General features: G+C 52.1%; 8 protein-coding genes across 8 annotated transcripts; 4 read left to right on the top strand and 4 right to left on the bottom strand.

Moving 5' to 3' along the window:
• Positions 1–288: 288 nt before the first annotated feature.
• N7506_011277 (Nop53-domain-containing protein) lies at positions 289–2,914 on the top strand (the record flags this gene model as incomplete). The annotated part of the gene is made up of 5 exons (XM_056960570.1): positions 289–422; positions 489–1,430; positions 1,484–1,690; positions 1,895–2,257; positions 2,311–2,914. The coding sequence occupies 5 exons, from the start codon at positions 289–291 to the stop codon at positions 2,912–2,914; spliced, it is 2,250 nt and encodes a 749-aa protein (XP_056806725.1).
• Positions 2,915–3,144: 230 nt separating this feature from the next.
• Positions 3,145–3,795, top strand: N7506_011276 (ribonuclease H2 subunit C; the record flags this gene model as incomplete). Its single annotated transcript, XM_056960569.1, has 3 exons — positions 3,145–3,301; positions 3,360–3,461; positions 3,551–3,795. The coding sequence occupies 3 exons, from the start codon at positions 3,145–3,147 to the stop codon at positions 3,793–3,795; spliced, it is 504 nt and encodes a 167-aa protein (XP_056806724.1).
• A 541-nt stretch (positions 3,796–4,336) lies between these two features.
• N7506_011275 (putative mRNA decapping hydrolase) lies at positions 4,337–5,483 on the top strand (the record flags this gene model as incomplete). Its single annotated transcript, XM_056960568.1, has 3 exons — positions 4,337–4,415; positions 4,473–5,168; positions 5,242–5,483. The coding sequence occupies 3 exons, from the start codon at positions 4,337–4,339 to the stop codon at positions 5,481–5,483; spliced, it is 1,017 nt and encodes a 338-aa protein (XP_056806723.1).
• A 550-nt stretch (positions 5,484–6,033) lies between these two features.
• Positions 6,034–6,786, bottom strand: N7506_011274 (ETC complex I subunit; the record flags this gene model as incomplete). The annotated part of the gene is made up of 3 exons (XM_056960567.1): positions 6,034–6,343; positions 6,395–6,505; positions 6,560–6,786. 3 exons carry the CDS (start codon positions 6,784–6,786, stop codon positions 6,034–6,036), a joined length of 648 nt encoding a protein of 215 aa, XP_056806722.1.
• A 292-nt stretch (positions 6,787–7,078) lies between these two features.
• On the top strand, positions 7,079–12,559 carry N7506_011273 (uncharacterized protein; the record flags this gene model as incomplete). Its single annotated transcript, XM_056960566.1, has 12 exons — positions 7,079–7,125; positions 7,197–7,211; positions 7,270–7,285; positions 7,350–7,503; positions 7,559–7,624; positions 8,062–8,074; positions 8,131–8,282; positions 8,546–8,805; positions 8,862–9,108; positions 9,168–9,338; positions 9,398–11,891; positions 11,935–12,559. The coding sequence occupies 12 exons, from the start codon at positions 7,079–7,081 to the stop codon at positions 12,557–12,559; spliced, it is 4,260 nt and encodes a 1,419-aa protein (XP_056806721.1).
• An 814-nt stretch (positions 12,560–13,373) lies between these two features.
• N7506_011272 (NuA4 histone acetyltransferase complex catalytic subunit ESA1) lies at positions 13,374–15,256 on the bottom strand (the record flags this gene model as incomplete). The annotated part of the gene is made up of 5 exons (XM_056960565.1): positions 13,374–13,532; positions 13,588–14,768; positions 14,827–14,861; positions 14,913–14,939; positions 15,174–15,256. 5 exons carry the CDS (start codon positions 15,254–15,256, stop codon positions 13,374–13,376), a joined length of 1,485 nt encoding a protein of 494 aa, XP_056806720.1.
• Positions 15,257–15,603: 347 nt separating this feature from the next.
• On the bottom strand, positions 15,604–16,842 carry N7506_011271 (mRNA guanylyltransferase; the record flags this gene model as incomplete). Its single annotated transcript, XM_056960564.1, has 1 exon — positions 15,604–16,842. One exon carries the CDS (start codon positions 16,840–16,842, stop codon positions 15,604–15,606), a length of 1,239 nt encoding a protein of 412 aa, XP_056806719.1.
• Positions 16,843–17,605: 763 nt separating this feature from the next.
• Positions 17,606–19,006, bottom strand: N7506_011270 (deubiquitination module subunit SGF73; the record flags this gene model as incomplete). Its single annotated transcript, XM_056960563.1, has 4 exons — positions 17,606–17,994; positions 18,063–18,695; positions 18,752–18,865; positions 18,979–19,006. 4 exons carry the CDS (start codon positions 19,004–19,006, stop codon positions 17,606–17,608), a joined length of 1,164 nt encoding a protein of 387 aa, XP_056806718.1.
• Between the last annotated feature and the right edge of the window lie 189 nt (positions 19,007–19,195).

The raw sequence follows: 19,195 nt of genomic DNA, 5'->3' as shown, positions 1-19,195 counted from the left end.
CGCGCTCCGTGCGAGTGTAATTTCCGAACGGTGAAAGAGACGGCAGGTAGAGAAAGTGAGTGTCTCCAATGAGATGGAAAAGGACAACCCACGGGCGATGGGGATATTCACGCGTCACTGGTGGCAGCTCGAAGATGAGTTTGCAGGTCCGCATTTAGCGCGGTTGGCGTGATAGGCGCCCCCACCGCCCCCGCGGGTGCTGCGTAAGCAGATTTTTTTTTCTGATAAGAAACTTTGGGTCAATTTTCATATCGACGTCGACTTTGTTTGCAACTATTGTCGTTCACAATGTCTACTTCATTGGAAGCCCCGAAACAGTACAACCAGCCTTCTCGTAAGGGAAAGAAGGCATGGCGCAAGAATGTCGATGTCACAGATGTCCAAGAGGGTTTGCGCCATTTGACCGAAGCAGAGATCAAAGGGTAAGGCTTTCTCTTTACTCTCAAGAAATACACGATATGAATTGAGAATCTAACTCTGCAATATAGTGGTCTTATCACTGAGAAGGCTTCCGATGAGCTTTTCACCATCGATACTACCGGTAACGAAGATGTGCGCAAGTCTGTCACCAAAAAGCACAAGCCCCTCAAGTCAGACGAAATTCTTGCCAAGCGGTCTATGATTCCTGCGCTCGACGGACGCAAGCGCGGTAACCCCAATGTCACCGATGGAATCATTGAACCGAAGACCAAGAAGCCCAAGAGCGACTGGGTCAGCCAGAAGGAATACCAACGCTTGAAGCAAGTCGCCAGAGACGCACAGCCTATGGGAAAGAAGGCTGAGAATGAGTTCTACGACCCCTGGGCGGAGGATGCGGAGCCCACCACCACATACGACGACCCTCGCTTTGATTTCCTGCAAAAGCCCAAGCCCAAGGTTGAGCCAACCACATTAAAACATGCCCCAATTTCGCTTGCTGCCAATGGAAAGGCCGTTCCGTCTGTCAAGATGCCTCACGCAGGAACCAGTTACAACCCCGTTTTCGAAGAGTGGGACCGCCTGCTGGAAACACATGGCGCACAGGCCGTAGAGGCCGAGAAGAAGCGCCTCGCGGAAGAAGCCAAGGAAGCTGAGAGGCAGCGTTTGATCGAGGCGGCCCGGAACGACGATGGCGAAGTCAAGTCGGATGATGAGAGCGCCTGGGAGGGCTTCGAGAGCGAATACGAGAAGCCCGAGTGGTTGAACAAGAAGCGCCCCGAGCGCAAGACCAAGGTGCAACGGAACAAGATCAAGCGACGCAAGGAAGCGGAGCGCAAAGCGAAGTGGGAAGCTCAAATGCAAAAGAGGGAGGCTCAGGCCGAGCACATCGCCAAGATCACCGAAGAAATTGCGCTCAAGGAGCAGAATGGTGAGAACCAGTCAGATGCGGATGATTCTGAAGACGGTGATGACACTGTCCTCCGCCGAAAGACCTTCGGCGGCAAGAAAGCGTATGTTCCATTTTACTCTCATTTCACAGGCATTTTACTTAACATCAATACAGTGTTCCCGCCCAGCCTTTGGAGTTGGTGCTTCCGGATGAATTGCAGGATTCGCTACGCCTGTTGAAGCCGGAGGGCAATCTTCTAGACGACCGATTCCGCACATTGATCGTCCAGGGCAAGCTTGAGTCTCGCACGCCCATCACACAGGCTCGCAAGGCCAAGAGAAAGGTCACAGAGAAGTGGGCTGCTAAGGACTTCCGGACTGGGTACGAATAATTCTGCATATTTTCAAAAGCGGGTGCATTTTGTCATATATAATGTTGGTCACACAGATCAAATATATTTTTTTCAAGTTTACATCAAACCTTGGAATAAGGATTCTTCACTGAAAGAGATATCCGAGCTACAAGAGTTGTACTTCGTAGGCGCTTCGTACTCACATAAATACTGCAACCGCTATCGACTAAAAGTGGGTCCCGAAAATTTACTTGCTTATCGCCTTTTTATCTTTCACCTTTCCTCTTCACAACCATCATGGACAAGCCAGCTCTTTCCAGTAATTGGAAGAAGTTACAGGCAACCTTGAAGAAAGACGCTCCGAAAGACACTCCCAAGCGCAAGCCCTCTGATCGCGACGCAGATGACAAAAAACGCAAGTTGGCGGAGAAGCGAAAACCATACCGAGACTCTAAACCACCCCTCAAACGCAAGAGAATGTCCGACACAGAGACCGAGTCTGGTACTTGGGCGACACGGAGAAAATCAAATGCTGCAGCTCCGGTGAAAACCGAGACAAGCTCTCGTTACAAGGAAAATGAAGGCCGTTCCACGACGTTAGTAGACATGCGCTGGGCTGTTGATATGGCCAATTACTAACTCCACACAGTGCCGAACTCGGAAAGTACGTCGCAATGGATTGCGAAATGGTTGGTGTAGGACCAAACCCGGATAACGACTCTGTGCTTGCGCGTGTTAGTGTGGTCAACTTCAACGGCGACCAAATATACGATTCATACGTTAGACCTAAAGAGATGGTCACGGACTGGCGTACGCATGTCAGTGGAATTGCACCGAAACACATGGTCGAGGCCCGCACACTCGAGCACGTCCAGAAGGAAATTGCAGAGATCATGAGTGGCCGCATCTTGGTGGGTCACGCCGTCAGCAACGATCTGGACGCTCTGCTCCTCGGTCACCCTAAGCGCGACATCCGCGACACGAGCAAGCATGCCCCATACCGGAAGATTGCCGGCGGTGGATCGCCACGCTTAAAGATATTGGCCGAGGAGTTCTTGGGAATCAAGATTCAAGACGGGGCGCATTCTAGTGTTGAAGATGCGAGGGCCACGATGGCTCTTTACCGCCGCGAGAAGGATGCGTTTGAGCGCGAGCATTTGAAGAAATGGCCTGCCAGGATGATCGCCGATACTAGAGAGAAGGGCGAAGGCGAGAAGAAAAAGAAGAAGAAGAAGACCACTCGTAAGAGGTGAAACTACACGAGTATAGCTGAGGCTCATATGCATGTATACCCCCAATTCTGTCAATTTAATTGCGCTGTATTGTAAACCATAAGAATACCTCCAAGATTTGAAATATCGAGCTCAAAAAATGTATCTGGTTGGTTAACCTCGGGATTTCCACTTAACGCGGAGAACGCGTCGCGCTCCCGACCTTTTTTCATCTGAACATCCCCGAACAACTCCACGAATATCACGACACAATGCCCGACATGTATGCAATTCAGAGCTCAAAAGCTACCTCTGAAAAAGATCAATCGACTGTGCAGTACACACCAAATATCATCCCCTGTCGAGTCCACCATGACGGACCGGTTGATTCACTCGACCGGTATTGGATGCCAGTGAATGACGAGAAAGGTACTTGCTACTTCAGTACGGGGATACACAAATTTCCCCAGAGATCTGGATCAATTAGAGGCTAATCACCCGCCTCTCTGTCTAGATAATACTCAGACAGCGCATTTCCGTGGGCGCAAGCTTCGAGGTCGGCGCGTCGCCCTTCCTGATGGCTATCAAGGTACGAACAATTCCGACAAAGAGCTTGCAACTTGTTCAGCTCGCTACCACATATCAATTTCACCTGGCTGACTGTCCATATGCTGTTAGGCGTTGTTGCGGTACCAACAGACCGGATGCTACCTCCAACTCAACGGCCGGGCAACGAAGGTATCGAGGGTGAAACCGAGGCGGAAGAACCAGTCAAAGTTCTGGAAACACAAGGCACATTTGATGATTTTGTAGTATGGGGTCACGAGGCTGTTCCTGCGGCAGATGACACTTTTGTCAAAGGAGTAGAAGAATGGCTGCAATTTGCGGACGCAGTATGTTCTCTCAATTGCCCGCCAATTTGACCTCGTCAGCAACCATGCTAATAGCTCATCAGATACACACGACGCCAGCGCCAGCAAATGATGGAAAGGAGACTACTGCTTGATACGTTGCCTGGGAAATCGAGATAATTCGAGAGAGATGTCTGCGACTCACTATTAATGCTCTATATCCACTATATCGATAATCGACTGTTTAATTGCTGTCTGATACTTTTATGTCTTTATCATATCTTGACGTTCAGACAATGACGAGAAGTATCTGATCGTTGGAGCGTGGTGGAGAGAAACCGAGCTATTATCTCGTTAACACATGCTATGGTTAAACATTTGGATTTGAGACTGATAGAGACCCATTGAATATTGGATGCCCATAGCAATCTTGAGGTCTTTCAAGCTGCACACCATGGTCTTTCTAAATCCTAGAAGCCTGTTTGTTAGGGCATGCGCCTCGCTGAGTAGGTAGTTATAGAATCTAGATCTATGACCGATAAGCCTGACCGCCCGCCATCCCGATAAAGTCCAACAATGGTTTGAATCTGAATCTGAATCTGTCTAGATAACCATGGGTGATACTGAAACAGCGAAGCTTGCCCCCGAGGCCCTCATCTCCAAGTTCCAGGTGAACAAGCTGCTCAAGCAGGGTATGCCCGCACAAGCCCCGCAATGCGAAGAACGCAACTGAACCAAGCACCCCGCAGATCAAAATGGCCGTCGAATTGCCCTCCTGGGCACGATTGATGACCAGCAAGGTATCTTGATGGCTGAGCGTGCTGCCTTCGCCACAGAATCACTTTCAGTTCTGCAAGCTTTCCACGCCGCAATCACACGAATCGACAACCTAGGCGACAACGACATCTACCGCTGGTATCTCGCCTCTTCCAACGGAAAAAGCACAGCCGACCAGGCCCCTACACCCGCTGAAGCAGCAGCATACATTGCGCCTCAGCAAGACCTCAAACTCAACCTGATCTGGCCCTGCACTGCATCTCATATCAAAAAGTACTCCGACCAGCAACTACGCATGGTCACCGAGACACCAGCCATCTACCGTGATCATGTCCGGCCATACATGCAAGCGAAGCGGGAAGAGGGAAGGCTGAATTGGGTGTTCAACATTCTTGAAGGCCGCACCGAACAAGAAGATGTCATCATGCGGGATGATGGACATGGCCCCGAGGATGCATTTTTGATGTTACCTGACCTCAACTGGGACCGCAAGACGATGGGATCACTTCATTTATTGGCACTCGTGCATAGACGCGATATCTGGAGCTTGCGCGATTTGAAGAAGAGCCATGTATCGTGGCTGCGGTACCTGCGGAAGCGCGTTCTCGAAGCTACGGTCTCCATGTATCCGGACCTGGAAGAAGATCAGCTGAAGCTCTATGTTCACTGTGAGTGATTTTGTCTGGGAGATTGGAGCTTCTGATTTCCCTTGGAATTACTTTACTGACCTAGATATTCCAGATCAACCAACATACTACCACTTCCACATTCATGTGGTCAATGTCATGCTCGAGGCCGGTGCCACACAGGCAACTGGTAAAGCATTTGGACTGGAGAATCTAATCGCGCAGCTCGAGACCATGACTGGAGGAGACGATGCTAGTTTGGCAGATGTGGACTTAGCATACCATCTGGGTGAAGCAAGTGAGCTATGGACGGATATATTTGGGCCTTTGAAGCAGGGCAAACAGCCTGGTCAATAGACAAATGCATCAAAACAGCTCGTTCCAAAGCCAACGCCAAACTTGCCCTAGATAAGCATGGGCACAGATTCTCAACCCCTTGGAAAGCGTGGCAATTCCCCCCCTCCAATCCAGAGTTGAGGTATGGTAGACTACCTAGTCCTTGGAACCTTGGAAGCAAGCCTTGGTGGTGTGTCTATTGCGAATGGGATTTTGGTCCCGCACATCCCCATCTGTTGGGATGCTGTATATATCTCCAGGGCTTGGCCCTCACCCGGGCAGCGAATGGATCGAGATAAGATATCTCTAGAGACCCTTGGATGGATCACTTGCAAGGCCCATCCATCCATGAAGATCGTCATAGAAATAGACAGCCCTGGGCCCCGCGACTCAAATATGTACAAATTGCGTACGGCCGGCGGCTTGTACCTTTTATACATGCCTAGCCATGGAGACGAGGTGACGGGGATTGAGTAGACATAGGTATGTCAGGGCAAAAAGAGGGACAATTTTGAAAATGTAATTCAAGCAACAACAGGTAATATGTACAAAATATAGCACGAAGGTCAAATCATTTGGTCTTGATGTTCTTGATCTTCTTGGGCTCGTGAAGGAAGTTGTTCGCGTAGGACTTGGGAACGAAACGGCGCACATTAGGCTCCTGGACAAAATATTCGTAGCCCTGCTTCTGGGCGAAAGCAATGGCGTCCTCCTTGGACTTGAACTTCATGTTGGTGCCCTGCATGCAATCGGCGGATGATTGCCAGCCCATGAGAGGGTTCTCCCAGCGGTGACCACGCTGGAGGATATCCCAATCCATGCGCCAGTGGTGCTGGTGCCAGGTACCAGACTGTGTCGCGGGCTTAGTGGGGCGGTAGATACTATGATTCAGGTCAGTCAGGGATCTTGCATGTTTGGGGAGGAATTCGTACCGGACAGTGCGGGCCTGGAGGTCGGTGGGAGCGCCGGAGAGAACAGCGCCGGGAAGGGATTCACCGGGCTCACTGCCATCCATGACGCGCTTGGGCACTGGGGAGAATTGCCTATCCCAAAGGGTTAGTAAAAGTGTTTTCAAGGCGAACGGGGGAATGGCGTACGAAGTGCCATGGTCAATGGTCGCCTCATAGTCCGGCTGGTGACGAGTCATAGCCTCAGATGGGGACTCCTGGTTAATCAAGGTGCTCTCCTTGTTAGGAGTGGTGGGAGCGTCCGAGGTGCTGGTCTTGATTCCATTGGGAGAGCTGGAGACGAAGCGGGCATTGACGGGCACAGCAAATCTGCTGGCCCGAAGACCGGCAGCACCTCCAATTCTGAAGAGTGACATTTTGACTGATTGGATGCGGGGAAATGGTCGTTGCCAGTGAGAATTCACGTTCCGATGTGGTTTCCTGCGAATTGCAGGCAAGTCACGACACCGCCGAAAGAGGTTTAGCGTAGGCTTGGCTTTCCGACCACCCGCAGGGCTCGGTTTGTTCCTCCTTCCTCCTTCATCAGCTTTCTTTGGTTCACTTGCGCTGCGAATCAACGTAAGGACCCGTTTTTGTCCCCATGGAGTGCTCATTGGGAGTCACTTTACTTATTGCGATCAATTTCTGACTATTTTCAGCCCAGACAAGATGAGCTACATCGCCCGCCGAGGTCTCTCGACCTTGATTCCCCCAAGGTAAGACCACCCCTCAAGACTAGTCCATGTCGCCCCGTGCTGCTTGACTCAATGCTAATTATTATGAATAGGTCGCTTCCCCTAACGTGAGTCTATAATGCGCTGCCGTCTCCGATCTCGCGCACCCCTTCCACACCCGTTCAGCTCCGAACTCGTTTTCGTGCGAGCCCGCGACATGCGATACAATCAACCACATTGAATCAATAACTAACGTTGATTCTCAGGCCATCGGTGCCGCCCAGGATGCCGCCCGCATGGAGCGTGTTGTGAACTTCTACGCCGGTCTTCCCCGTGGCCCTGCTGCCCCCGTTAAGGCCTCCGGCCTCATCGGTCGCTACCAGGCCCGCTACTTCAGCGGCAAGAACGCCTCCGGTGCTCGTACGTTCTCGCACACCATCCCTCCGCACTCATTCATATATACTAACAACCGCAGCCCTCGTTCACGCCATCGCCGGTATCTTGATCCTGGGTTACAGCATGGAGTACTACTTCCACCTGCGTACGTCATGCCTTTGCAGCATTCATTCCTCACTCTTCGCTCTCACTCCAGTCGCTGACTCTATCTCGAACAGGTCACCACAAGAACCACCCCCACTAGATTGTTCCTTTTCCTCTAACCAGAGAATGGATGTATATACTGAATATCTGTTCTAGTGAAAGGGAATGCTGTGGTTTTAGAATATCATTGTTTCAATATTCCAAATCTTCATGTATTCAGACCTGCCAATACCTATTTGGTACTCAGATCACTTTGATCCTGACATCAGTAGTATTTCGTAGATATCCATAGAGAGTGTGGAGAGGAGATATGACTCTTCCCTCAAGACTCCCACCACCTTACTGCGACTTCTAGTGACTTTTCCTTTCTCATCTTTAATTTAACAATCGGAACTCCAGCTCTATTCAAATCTTAAACCAACAACTCACTACACTTAGGGCTTTCGGAGTGGTCAGACGTGGGCAGACATCACAACTTTCGTCCGGGCCACGCTAAACCGAAAACAGCGACCCTCAGCTTCAACCCGAGTTGACTCTTGAATCTTGTATCATCCCTCCCTACATCAACACGCTTTCCGCATTATCTTCCTTTCCCTCCCCTTTCCCCATTTCTGGGACTCCTCGGGCTGCGGATTTCCACAAGCGCCTATTCCGCGATCGTACTACCCAAGGAGACACGAGCTTTCTCAACTCTCCCGAGAGTTGACCGAGACCATATCTGGTTGCAATATCCCATATCTTCAGGGTGCAACCAGCCGAGGAAGCAGTGCAACCGTGGCGATCCTTGATATCTGACGATAGGTATGTTTGCGTGGTGGACAGGTGTGCACGTTTAAACTGCGGCTGCCTGTTACGTCTCCCGAACCACCTTCCCACCGCCGGTGCACTTTACTGACCGGGTCGCATTGGCTATCTTGAGCAGAATCGAGCATTGTTATGGCAGAGCAGAGCAGCCGCGATGTGGTAGATCACCTGTCGGGCGGCGAGCCTTCGCCATCCGACGTTCCTGCGAGCACCACCGACAACTCATCTGCTGGAGGGGACGCGGGGAAGACCGAACATATCGCAATGAAAACTACATCCAAAGACGAAACTCCGAATGGCCATGAAACAGCAAAAACGTTTGACTCCCCGGAAGAAGGAGCTGGCAGTGACAAGGATACTGGAAGCCGTACAACAACGGTAAGAATCGACCTGGGATGCGCCCACACGCCCTTGCTGATTTGGTGTGAACACAGGGTGCTGGACTTGTTGCGACCAGAGTGCTTGAGCTCAACGGACTGGCATCTGCATCGGACGGCGGAGACGACACAGCCTCACAAGGCGGTTCGGAATCAGATGCGAGCCGAACGGACAGCAGGAACCATACGCGAAATGGCTCCGTGAAAAAGCCGAGCTCGTTCAAGCCGGTTTCTTTCGCGAAACAGAAGTTTTCGGTACCTAAGGTTCCAGGTGCTCCTGCGCCATCTAAAGCGCCAGAAAAGAGTATGGCTGGCCTTCTTTTTCCAGCATTTCGTTACGTCCATCGCTAACAATTATATCAGCGCCGTCCACCTCGACCACACCGCTAGGAACCCCACAGCCAACCTCCCGTCCCCGCCTGGTCGCAAAAACCACACTTGGAATGCGTGATTCGCTCTCCAAGAATGGAGCCGGCGGGGCTAATTCTGGCGGGTCGGGGCCTGATGGAAGCCAAGTTTGGAACAAAAACCGGCGTATGTATCTGTCACTCTATCAAAAGTCACTTCGGACTGACATTCATGTGTGGATATAGCTGTTGCGCCACCTCCCCCGAAACATTTGACCGACGAAGAGCTGAAGCAACAATATGGAATCCATATGACTTCTCGCATCCAGGAAGATGGTGCTATCAGCTCCGAATCCAAGTGGGCGGATATTGACGACGACGAGGATGATTGGGCTCCTGAAACGATCGAATGGACAGATGGAACCAAGGTCAACCTCACGCACACTCATGCCGATCCTCTACCGGGTCCAACTCAACCTGTGCCAAGTCTACCAGAGCCTAAAGAAGCACCCCAAGAAGCACCCAAAGAAGCTCCCGTGGCGCCAAAAGTCCCAGCTGCGCCGAAGCCTATCACCTCTATTGGACCTAACCCAACCATCCTTAAGCTTGGAGCAAACGCTGAACGCCAAGCGAGGACCGCAGGTTCGTCTTCCAAAGGTGCAAGTGACAAAGTGCCATCTAGTTCCACTAGCCCAGCACCGCCATCCAAGTCCCCATGGGCCCCTCTGCCTCCCGTTGAACGGGTCTCTCCTGTCAATGGTCCCATGGCACCACCTCCGCATCCGCGCATGCCTCTGAGACACCTGCCTCAGAGAGACGACGGTCCCCATGCACCGCCCAAGGAGATTGCTGCAGATGACTTTAACCGCACATGGAAAGAAGCCCAGTCAGGTGCCCCTCGCGAGCTTTTCAATTCTCGCTCCGGTCAATATGAGCCGGTGACTGACACCAGAAGACCTTCTTGGCGCCACGACCAACACCCGCACCCTCGTGCTCCTGCGGTATTGCAGAGATCGAACGATCATCCAAGTGGACCGGCAGAGCCTTCTGCTGCTTTCCAGACACACAGGTCGAGCCACCAAGATGGTATGGGCTGGGGTGGTCGCCGCCGCACGTCATCAAACGTGAGCGGTGGAAGCGGAGGATTTGGTCGTAGAATGTCATTCGGTCGACCTGATGCACCTCCACGACTGAATGATGGCCGGAGAGGCTCTCAGACAATAATAGATCCGGCACTGATGGGCCCTGAGCAGCACCACCACCACCCCCATTACCATGGCAAAGAGGAAGTTCCTCTACCAGGACCAAATGGGCTGGTGCCCCGGCCTGCTGAAAATGTTCCCGTGGAGGCACCCCCAGAGCCGCAGCCAGTGGCCCCTCCCCAAGAAGACCCTGTTGTCTTGCAAGAGCGTATCATGAAGGAGAAGCGTCTGGAGGCGAGACAGCGTAGGATTGAACAGGAGGAGAAGGAAGAAGCCGCGAAGAAAGAGCGGATCCGACAACGACTTGAGGCAATGGGACCTGCACCCGAGAAGAAAGCTCCGGAAACTCGCACCCCTGCCCCTCCGTCGCAACCTCAACCTCAACCTCAACCTCACCACCCTCCTCACACCTCCCCGCGCCAAACAACTCACCCTATCTCACCTCCTCCCAAACCTCCTGTTCCCGAGCCCACTGGCGCACCAAAACAGTATGGTATGATGAAAGTGCATCATCCGGACTCTGTCAAGAAGCTTGTTGGTGCGCATGACCGGCCATCTGATAACAAGCACTTCACTCGACGCGTCTCTTCGCCCCACCAAGAGGCTCCTCGCGAACCACTCGCACCTCACTCCCCGGTTAAGTCGAGCGGTCAACCAGAAGAACGTTGGCAGCAAGGTAATTTGAAAGTTTCCACGTCGCCCTGGTCTCATCCTAGTATCACTGCGACTTCTCCCACCGTCAAAAACCCGTGGAAACCGCTGGGAAGTGACCGCACTCCCACGCTCGGAAACGGCATTTTCGACCAACCTCTTGGTTTCTCTTCTCGTGAGAATTCTTTGCGCCAACTAGGCTTTGACCAATCAGCCATGTCAAACGCTCCCAACTTCGTTGCAGCTCCGGCAGAGCAAGCCGCCTGCTTACCATCGCCCGAGGCGCGTCATCCCTCGTTCGATCCTTTGCACCCCATCGGCCGCCCCAGTCCGATTGGACCGCCGACCTTGCACCAGTCTCGTGGAGTGGAAGCATGGAGGTCATTTGCTCAGAACGTGGGTGACAAAGAACGCCAGGATCAGCAGAATTTCATGGAGCATTTCCACAAGACGCACCAGAAAGGAGAGCACATTACGGCTCCATCAACTTTCGACCAGACTTGGAAGCAGATCAAGCCCACCGAAGATGGCAGACGTGTCGTCACTGCAGTTGTTCACAAGACTGTGGGTAAGGATGAGCCGACCGCCGAGCCCGTTGTGCAGCCACTGTCCAACCCGTTGGCTACTGCTGCTCCTCCCGTGGATGGACTTCCTTCGTCTGACCTTAGCCGCTCAGGTCCCATTCCTGTTCGCAGTTCTCGATTCTTCCCATCTGCTACCGAGCAGCAGCCTAAGCGCCAGGTTGTGGAAAGGGAGCAACGCAGCAGTAGCCCTTCCCCTCCTCCCCCGAGGAAGTTTCAAGCCACCCGGTTTATTTCGGAGACTCGAGCCGCCCCCATGTGCATCTTCCCATTCCCAAGCCTGTTGTCAAGCTTCCACCCAAGGTGGTTAGCGCACCGGCCCCTCCGCCTACCTTCGCTTCCATGGCAGCCGCTCCCCGCGCAATGCGGCGCCTCAACCCCCTGCAGTCATCTCGTGGCAGGACAAGATCAACAGTCTTTTCAAGACAGGAGGCCCCAAGACCGGAGGCACCAAGAACGTTCTGGCTGTCACACCCGCGACCAAGGAAGCCTTGCCTGTTCACACTGCCGCAGTCTCTGTCTCATTCCCTCGGGCTAAGTTTGGGCTACCAAAGGGCGACGGTGATATTGCAGTTGAACAAGTCGAGAGGCAGGATGAAATGTTTGAGGATCGTGAACCTGGCTCGTTGCCTGCTGTCCGTGTTCCCCCAATGGCACCCGCAAATTCGTGGAGCCAACTTCCTCTTCGACAGCTCCGCAAGGCCAGTAAGCAGGTTCACCCCCAAACCATGCAACCATTCAATGTTGGGCTGAATGACCGCGATACCCACGGCAATGTGCGAGCCACGATCCATCTTCCTGGCGCAGATGAGCCAAAGGTCTTCCTCATTCCACGCAAGGCCGGTCCACTTCGACCCCGCAACAATAACAACAGCAACCCTCGACCTCGCAAAGGCAACAGCAAGCCTGCGTCCAATACTGGGTCGCGACAGCAGTCTAACAAGACAGCAGGCTGGGGCCACACTGCCCACTAGGACCCTTCAACCTTGCATATTGCCAGCGTTCTTCTCATCTTCTCTCGGGTTTTACTCTATCACTCGAATAATCGGCGGCGGGGACGAAGGCCCGTTGTCAACCTTGCTCTTTCGGATCTGGACGCGATGATACCTCCCTGGCTTCACTCCATGATTCGTGTCTGAAATGTACTTTCCCTTTACGTTTCCCCCGATCACCTGTGTACCCTTTTCTCGACCTCAATGCAGGACCTGCAGCCTTTCTGGCTTTGTGATGTGTGTATGACAATCGTCTACCGATTCAGCGTCCTGTTCGCGTGCCGTTCTCACCCAATATCAGGGTTGCGTGCTTTGTTCTGAACAAGCAGTCTCTCAACGTTAACCATGTTCCGAGTAAACGGCTGGATTAACCTCGATATTCACAAGTCTAGTGAACCATTTTTAAATTTCACGTGTCTTACCATTATCCTAAATAGACCGTAGAGTAGCGACTCCTGCAAACGCTCTTTTTGCAATGGTAGATACAGCGTTGCTGACTCATGCATGGCTTACTATCCATGGATGCATACAGGTCTTCCAAAGTTGGGTTAAGATATCTTCGTGATTGGATGTTTGATTATGATGAATAAAAACAAAGTAGAGTGAATAAAGTACAAAACAAGAAATAGGTATCACCCGAAGACAGAAGCTGTATAAAACGCCCTTCCCGCATGTGTCCCCGACATCCATGATATGAGGACCCAGCAACTACACATATTATTTCATCACCTAGAACTCCCCCAGCCAATTAAATAAGCAAACAGACGAACCAAACTCCACATGACCACGCACACTCTCACCAGTTCCAGGTCCGGCTGGAAGCAGTGAAGACAGGAGGCTTCCACTGTAGGCGAGCAGGGTCGATCTTGCGCGCGCCCTTGATCGCCTCCTTTTTGAGACGCTTCTCGTGCTCTTCCACTATGCTGTCCGTCAAGACGATGACCCAGTTACCCTTCTGTGAATTGGTTAGTAAGGGAGTCAGAGATGAATGCAGAGTGTATTGAACTTACGTGGTACCGAAGCATGTTGAAGACAACAAGGGTTTCGTGAACGTCTTTGTCAGTCATGGAAGTGAGAATGGCAAGCTCGTTCTCACTCATGGCCTCTCGATTAGGCTCGATGAGGAGATCTACCAAGGTCTCGCGCCAGTATTGACGATAGCCAAGCAGACCCAGATCACTGAGAGGTTTCTCGGGGGAACCGAGCTTTCCTTCACGCTTGCTGAGCTCGTAACTGAAAGAGATGAGGAGACGACCGAAGCCGCGGCGCTGGTATTGTGGGAGAGTCATGATACAGGCAAGGTTGTAGCCTTCGGCGGAGTCCTTTTCTTTGGAGAAGTAGCCGACGAGGTGGCAGCCAGTCTCATCGCGGGTGCACATGCAGTAGAAGAGGAATGGATCGACGTCGTAGTAGAGAGTCTTGTGGTCCAGGAAGAGCTTACTTAGAAGACACAGATTACGGCACCAGGTTCGCTGGCGGCGACCATCAACCTCGAAGAAGGAGATGTTGTCATCGCGGTAGATCTCGTTGCCGGGAGGGTGCGTGAGGGTGCATTTGGCGCGGTGGCGCTCAAAGGCGCGCTGGTTGTCGAAGTAGCCGAGACAGAACTCGTCGATGTAGACCAGGTCGACGTCGGAGAATGAATCCGGGTATGGAGAGAAGTACCACGGCTCGACGTCGTACTTGCCCATTTGAAGGCGTGTCAAGTTACGCACACGATGAATCTCCGTGGGATTCTGGGTCATACTACCGCTTGTGCGCAGTCGTTCAATCTCCTCCCCGCGGGTGATGACTTCGCCCGAGGCAGTTTGTACTTCGTCCTCTTTCATGGACTGGCCTTCTGTGGGGCCATCCGCCATTTCAACATCTTCTGAATCAGTGGCCTTGGGTGTGCCGGCTGCCGACACTCCCTCTGAAGGGAACAGCTGCGAGGAATCGCCGGGGGTTTCGACATTTTCCTTTCCTCCGGCTTTTGAGGGCCGCGAGGCTTTGCCGACATTCAAGTTGTTACCACCCAGGATATCAGGTGTTTGCGATACATCCCGACTGTCAGCCCGGGCACGCTTGTTGGCATTTGTATTCTTGCTGGGCGCGGCCTTGTTCGCCGCAGCAGTCTTCTTCTTATCAGCCTTCTCCGGTTGGGGCCATTCGACCTCCTGGGAGAGATCAATGCGTGAAGATGCAACCCATTCTGAAATCGAGTCAGAGATTTTCCATGATGAGCAAACATACAATAGGTTAAAGCTTACCATCAAGACGTTTGTTGAAGTCGACATAGTGGACGCTGGAATTGATATCAGCATCAAGAAGCGGAACCGCGAGCACGGCAACTTACTAGAAAGAGGGCCCATCCTTGCGCTGCCTGATAGACAAAATTTCAGCTTTTCTTAGCTCCCCATCCTGCAGCCAGTCAGTATGAAATGCCTTGACGTCGGATTGAAGATCACGTGATGTGACCAAAATCTGCCAGGGCAAAACGCACCTTTTGTACCATGGCCTTCACGCCGATTCTATGCGAATAATTAGCATATGCGACCGATAAAAGTTGACCCCAGAAGTCCTGAAGGAATTCTTCCAAGCGAAAAAAGGATCATACCTGATGGTGTTGAGGGTGGCGAAGCCCTTCTCGACGGGGTCGGGCGTCCCCGTGGTCTCCCCGTGGGAATCTCGGACGCCCATTGTGCAGGACAATTCAGACTAAAGCAAGATCAGATATTGGAGTGATGATAGCCGATGTGAGGCCTGGGGTGGTGATGCGGGAAAGGGAGACAATCCGTCGCGGGCAGGATTCTGAGGTTAGTAATCTGGCTGTCCGCATCAGGCATGCCTTCATCTACACTGGTACACTCCGACTCTCTACAATGTATACAAGATTATTGAGAATGCACTATACATTGAACGTGATCCGAACCCAAATGAGCCCCGTCTTCCAGCCTGTTCATCTGATTTGAATAGAATACAAAAGTTACCCAAAACACCAGGCGCCTTGCAATGAGCGAAGCAAATGCTCACTTCGATTTTGAATGTCACTCTTCGTACTTTCGTTTGACACCATTAGGATTTCCCGGGATTCCTTGAGCCCTTCGCTTTTTCTCCTCGTCTCCCGCAGCCATATTTTGCTGGCGCTTTTTCCAGGCCGTTTTGATGACCGGGGCGAGACGAATGAGATCATCTTCGGTGACACGATCTTCAATACTCTCAAGGACTTTCTCAACTGTAGAGATGTGGTTTGCATCATTCTTGTCCTCGCGCAGACGATAGAAGCGCCAACGCCCTTCATTGTCCTTTGCACATTCCACGATTGAGTCGTCGAGAGGGACGCCCATACCTTTGAGAGTTTCCCACTCTGTGGGCTCTACAAACATCTCCCCCCAATGGCGGTACTCGCCAGCGCTAAGCATCACGAACAAGTGGCAGATAGGAATAGCATCGTAGTCCACAAATGGCTCATGAACACCATCAGCCTCGTCGTCGGTATCTGGTTCAAGCGTCGGGAACTCAAGGCGCATGCGAAAGTCGATGGTGTTTTCCTGTGGAGGCTTCCACTTGAGGATGTGCTCGTCGGTACCAATGCGGTATGGGGTACTGCGACAGGTGAAGATCAGGCCGTCGTTTCCGTGGATACGCTTGACCTTGGGAATAATTTCGCGGAACATCATTTCGATACCGTAGCTGAACTGCGTGGACTTATCCTCGACGGCAAAAGCGCGGTGCTGCTTCTCCTCTGGGAACTTGCGGTACATGGCATGGTAAGGCTTGAGTACCTTCTCTTTAAAATATGCCAGTCGCTTGTCCAATGTGCGGTGCATCAAGCTCTGTCCGTCCAACACCAGACAGTCGAATACTAGGTATTTCAGTTGCGTTGTTCCATCGTCGTAGGTGTCGTTGACGAGCTCGCCGTCGACCAATGTGTCCACGTGGAATCCCTGGAACGTGTCGTCGTTGGGGAGCGGGAAGTGCAAGCCTGGCACGTAGCGGTAATCGTTCTTGCGGTCTATTAAATAGTGAATCTCCGGCTGTTCAGAGCTGGGGTCTCCGCGCGCAAAGTACATTAGGCAGCGAATGCCGTCAGTCTTTTCGCAGACATAATAATCCTCGCGCTGCAGCTCAGTAAGATGCTTTGACGAGAAGCTGACTGGCTGTGCGCCGGGGAAGTTGAGGTTGTTGCGCGAGAGGAGGTTGGCGACTTCGCGACGGAATTGATCGGCCAGATCATGGTCCGCTTTTATGCCGATAGCATCTAGATCAGGGACGGCATGACTCATGTTGGGAGGTGTCAGGCCAGGAGGCCTCTCTGAAAAAAGGTATAGATAGCTTCACAATGCCCAATGCTGCTCGGAAGTCGAGGACCGAGGGTCGAGGGTCGTCCGGCTTGGTAAGGTCTCCGGATGCGAAGGGCGCTCGCGCGCAATCGCAATAAAAGAAATCAGACAAGGTTCAAGTTCAGAAAGAAGTAGAATAAATATTGAGGCCCAAAGATTGAGTAATGCGCAAAAGGACAATGAGATCGGCGAACGGAACGACAGAGGTGTTGACACCTGAGGCATGAAGCATCACGTAATCACATGTGAATAGCTTCAAATGACCTTCTAGTACATCTGATTTCACCGTGAAGCTGCTAGACTTTGATCTGATTTTACTATGAAAAGCATCTTAGAAATTTGAGTGAAGAGTCCAGCGGGAACGAACTTCAACAAATCTTGCATCAAAATGTACTATATTGAACTTATATCAACTAATACAGTAAAGCTCCCTCGATAGCACAGCCAAAGAGGAATTGATGAGGAAAGGATCATATTTAACTTTCCAATGTCAAATGTATTATCACGCCGGGGTATCATGTCGTCACCTTTCAAACCAAACAGAACCAGCCTGAGCCCAGGGCAATCCAGGAAAACCTAACAAAGAGAATTAAAGAGCGGTGTGATGCTCGAGAGCCATGCCAATGAACGCCAGCATCCAATATCCAGTAAATGAGCCCATAAACAGTGCAAAAAGAGTGTCATAAGTCATGAAGAGTGCGGACTGTTACCCTGCCGTGATCGGGGTTTTGCGAGTGCCTGAAACAGCAGCTCTCGCGCCGACGTCCATGTCGTCTACTTCTCCGTGGGCGTCAACGGAAGAGTTCTCAACATCAGCAGCAGGGAACCCAAACAGCTGGCTTCCAAAAAGAGGCTGGCTGTCGTCATTCGAAAATAGTCCACCACCATTTCGGACTCCCATGGCATGTGACATTTGCTCTTTGATGCGGACATAACGATATTTTGACTTGGTGGTAATGAGCGGGTGTTGAACAAGAGGCTGAGGTGCCGAACGTGCGATAGCAGCCATGACAGAGTCTCTCTCTTCGTCGGAGTCCACAGGACCTGTGTTCTCGATATCTTCTTGCAAAGGAGCATTGGCATCGATAGCGGCCTCTGTAATCGCGATGAATTAGTCTTTCCTGTGCGAAATATGGTAGATGTATAGTAATCGAGGTGCTTACTCTGCTGACGGGCCTGGTTTTTCTTCTGATACTGCTGAAGCAGCATATCGTATGGCAACGTGCGCCCAGGCACTGAGCGCTTGGCGCCCATCGAGTGACTCTTGCAGGTTAGAGAACGAGCGCACTGCGCGCCGTTCCCTAGCGTGACACCACACTGCTTTTCAACATCGACAGGACCTTTAGGTTTGGCTGTCTTTGGCTTGGTTTCGTCTTTCTTCTTCTTTTTCTTGGGCTCCTTGCCATCATCCTCGTCCGCCTTGCGTTTCTTGCCCTTCCTGTTGTCGTCGGTGCCCTTGACAGCGCTCTTCTTGGCGCTCTTCTGGCCCATCATAGAGCCGTCTCCATCTTTATCGTGGGGATCGTCGTCTTTGTCGTCGCCGGCCTTGGCGCGGTTCGCCGCATCGCGCAGTTCCTTCTTCTTGCGCGCTTTCTCTTGTTTCGCCTTCAAGCAGCCACGGACATGCTCCGCCGCCGTGGATTTGAGCGTAGGGCGCCTGCATACCTTGCAAATGACGGTCTCGAGTAGATCTTCCTCGCGTGGCTTGCCGGTCGGGAATGCGGTGATGACCTTGCTGTCAATGACGGGAAGAGGGGAGGAGGTAGGTGAGACGTCGGCGGGTCCATCTTTGGGATCTGCGTGTACCGTTAGAGCTGGGTCAAATTGAGAAATTACAGCTGAGAAATCGTACCATCTGCTTTCTTCTTGGTGGACGCCTTGGATGTCTTTTTCACCTTGATCTTGCCGGGCTTGGTGTCCTTATCCGTAAATGTATAGCCAGACGCATCAACCAAGCTGCCCGATCCTGTTATGGAGTGTCAAGTTAGCTCAGATAGAAGGCAAGACCCAAGTAGATTGGGAGTGATGGTGATGCGATCTAGTGTATCGCGCTATCAATGTGAGCCAGGTGGTGCCTACCTCGGCCGGAGTCCCCATTGGTCGCCATGGTGGGCGCAATACTGAGAGGTGGTGAGAATCGAAGCGCTCACGGATCGCTTAGCAAGTCTTAAATCGGGTGTGTTGGTGGTTGGCTACCGCGAAATGGGTTCGGTCTCCGGAGTCAAGGTCGCTTGGGGCTCCTCCGCATTGGGATCAACAGCCGGCACGTGATCACCCCGTCCTATACGGAGTACAA

This window comes from Penicillium brevicompactum (genome assembly GCF_028827555.1).
Source record: "Penicillium brevicompactum strain IBT 35665 chromosome Unknown utg000007l_segment0_segment0, whole genome shotgun sequence".
Taxonomy (NCBI): domain Eukaryota; kingdom Fungi; phylum Ascomycota; class Eurotiomycetes; order Eurotiales; family Aspergillaceae; genus Penicillium; species Penicillium brevicompactum.
This window is presented reverse-complemented; position numbering and strand designations above follow the sequence as displayed.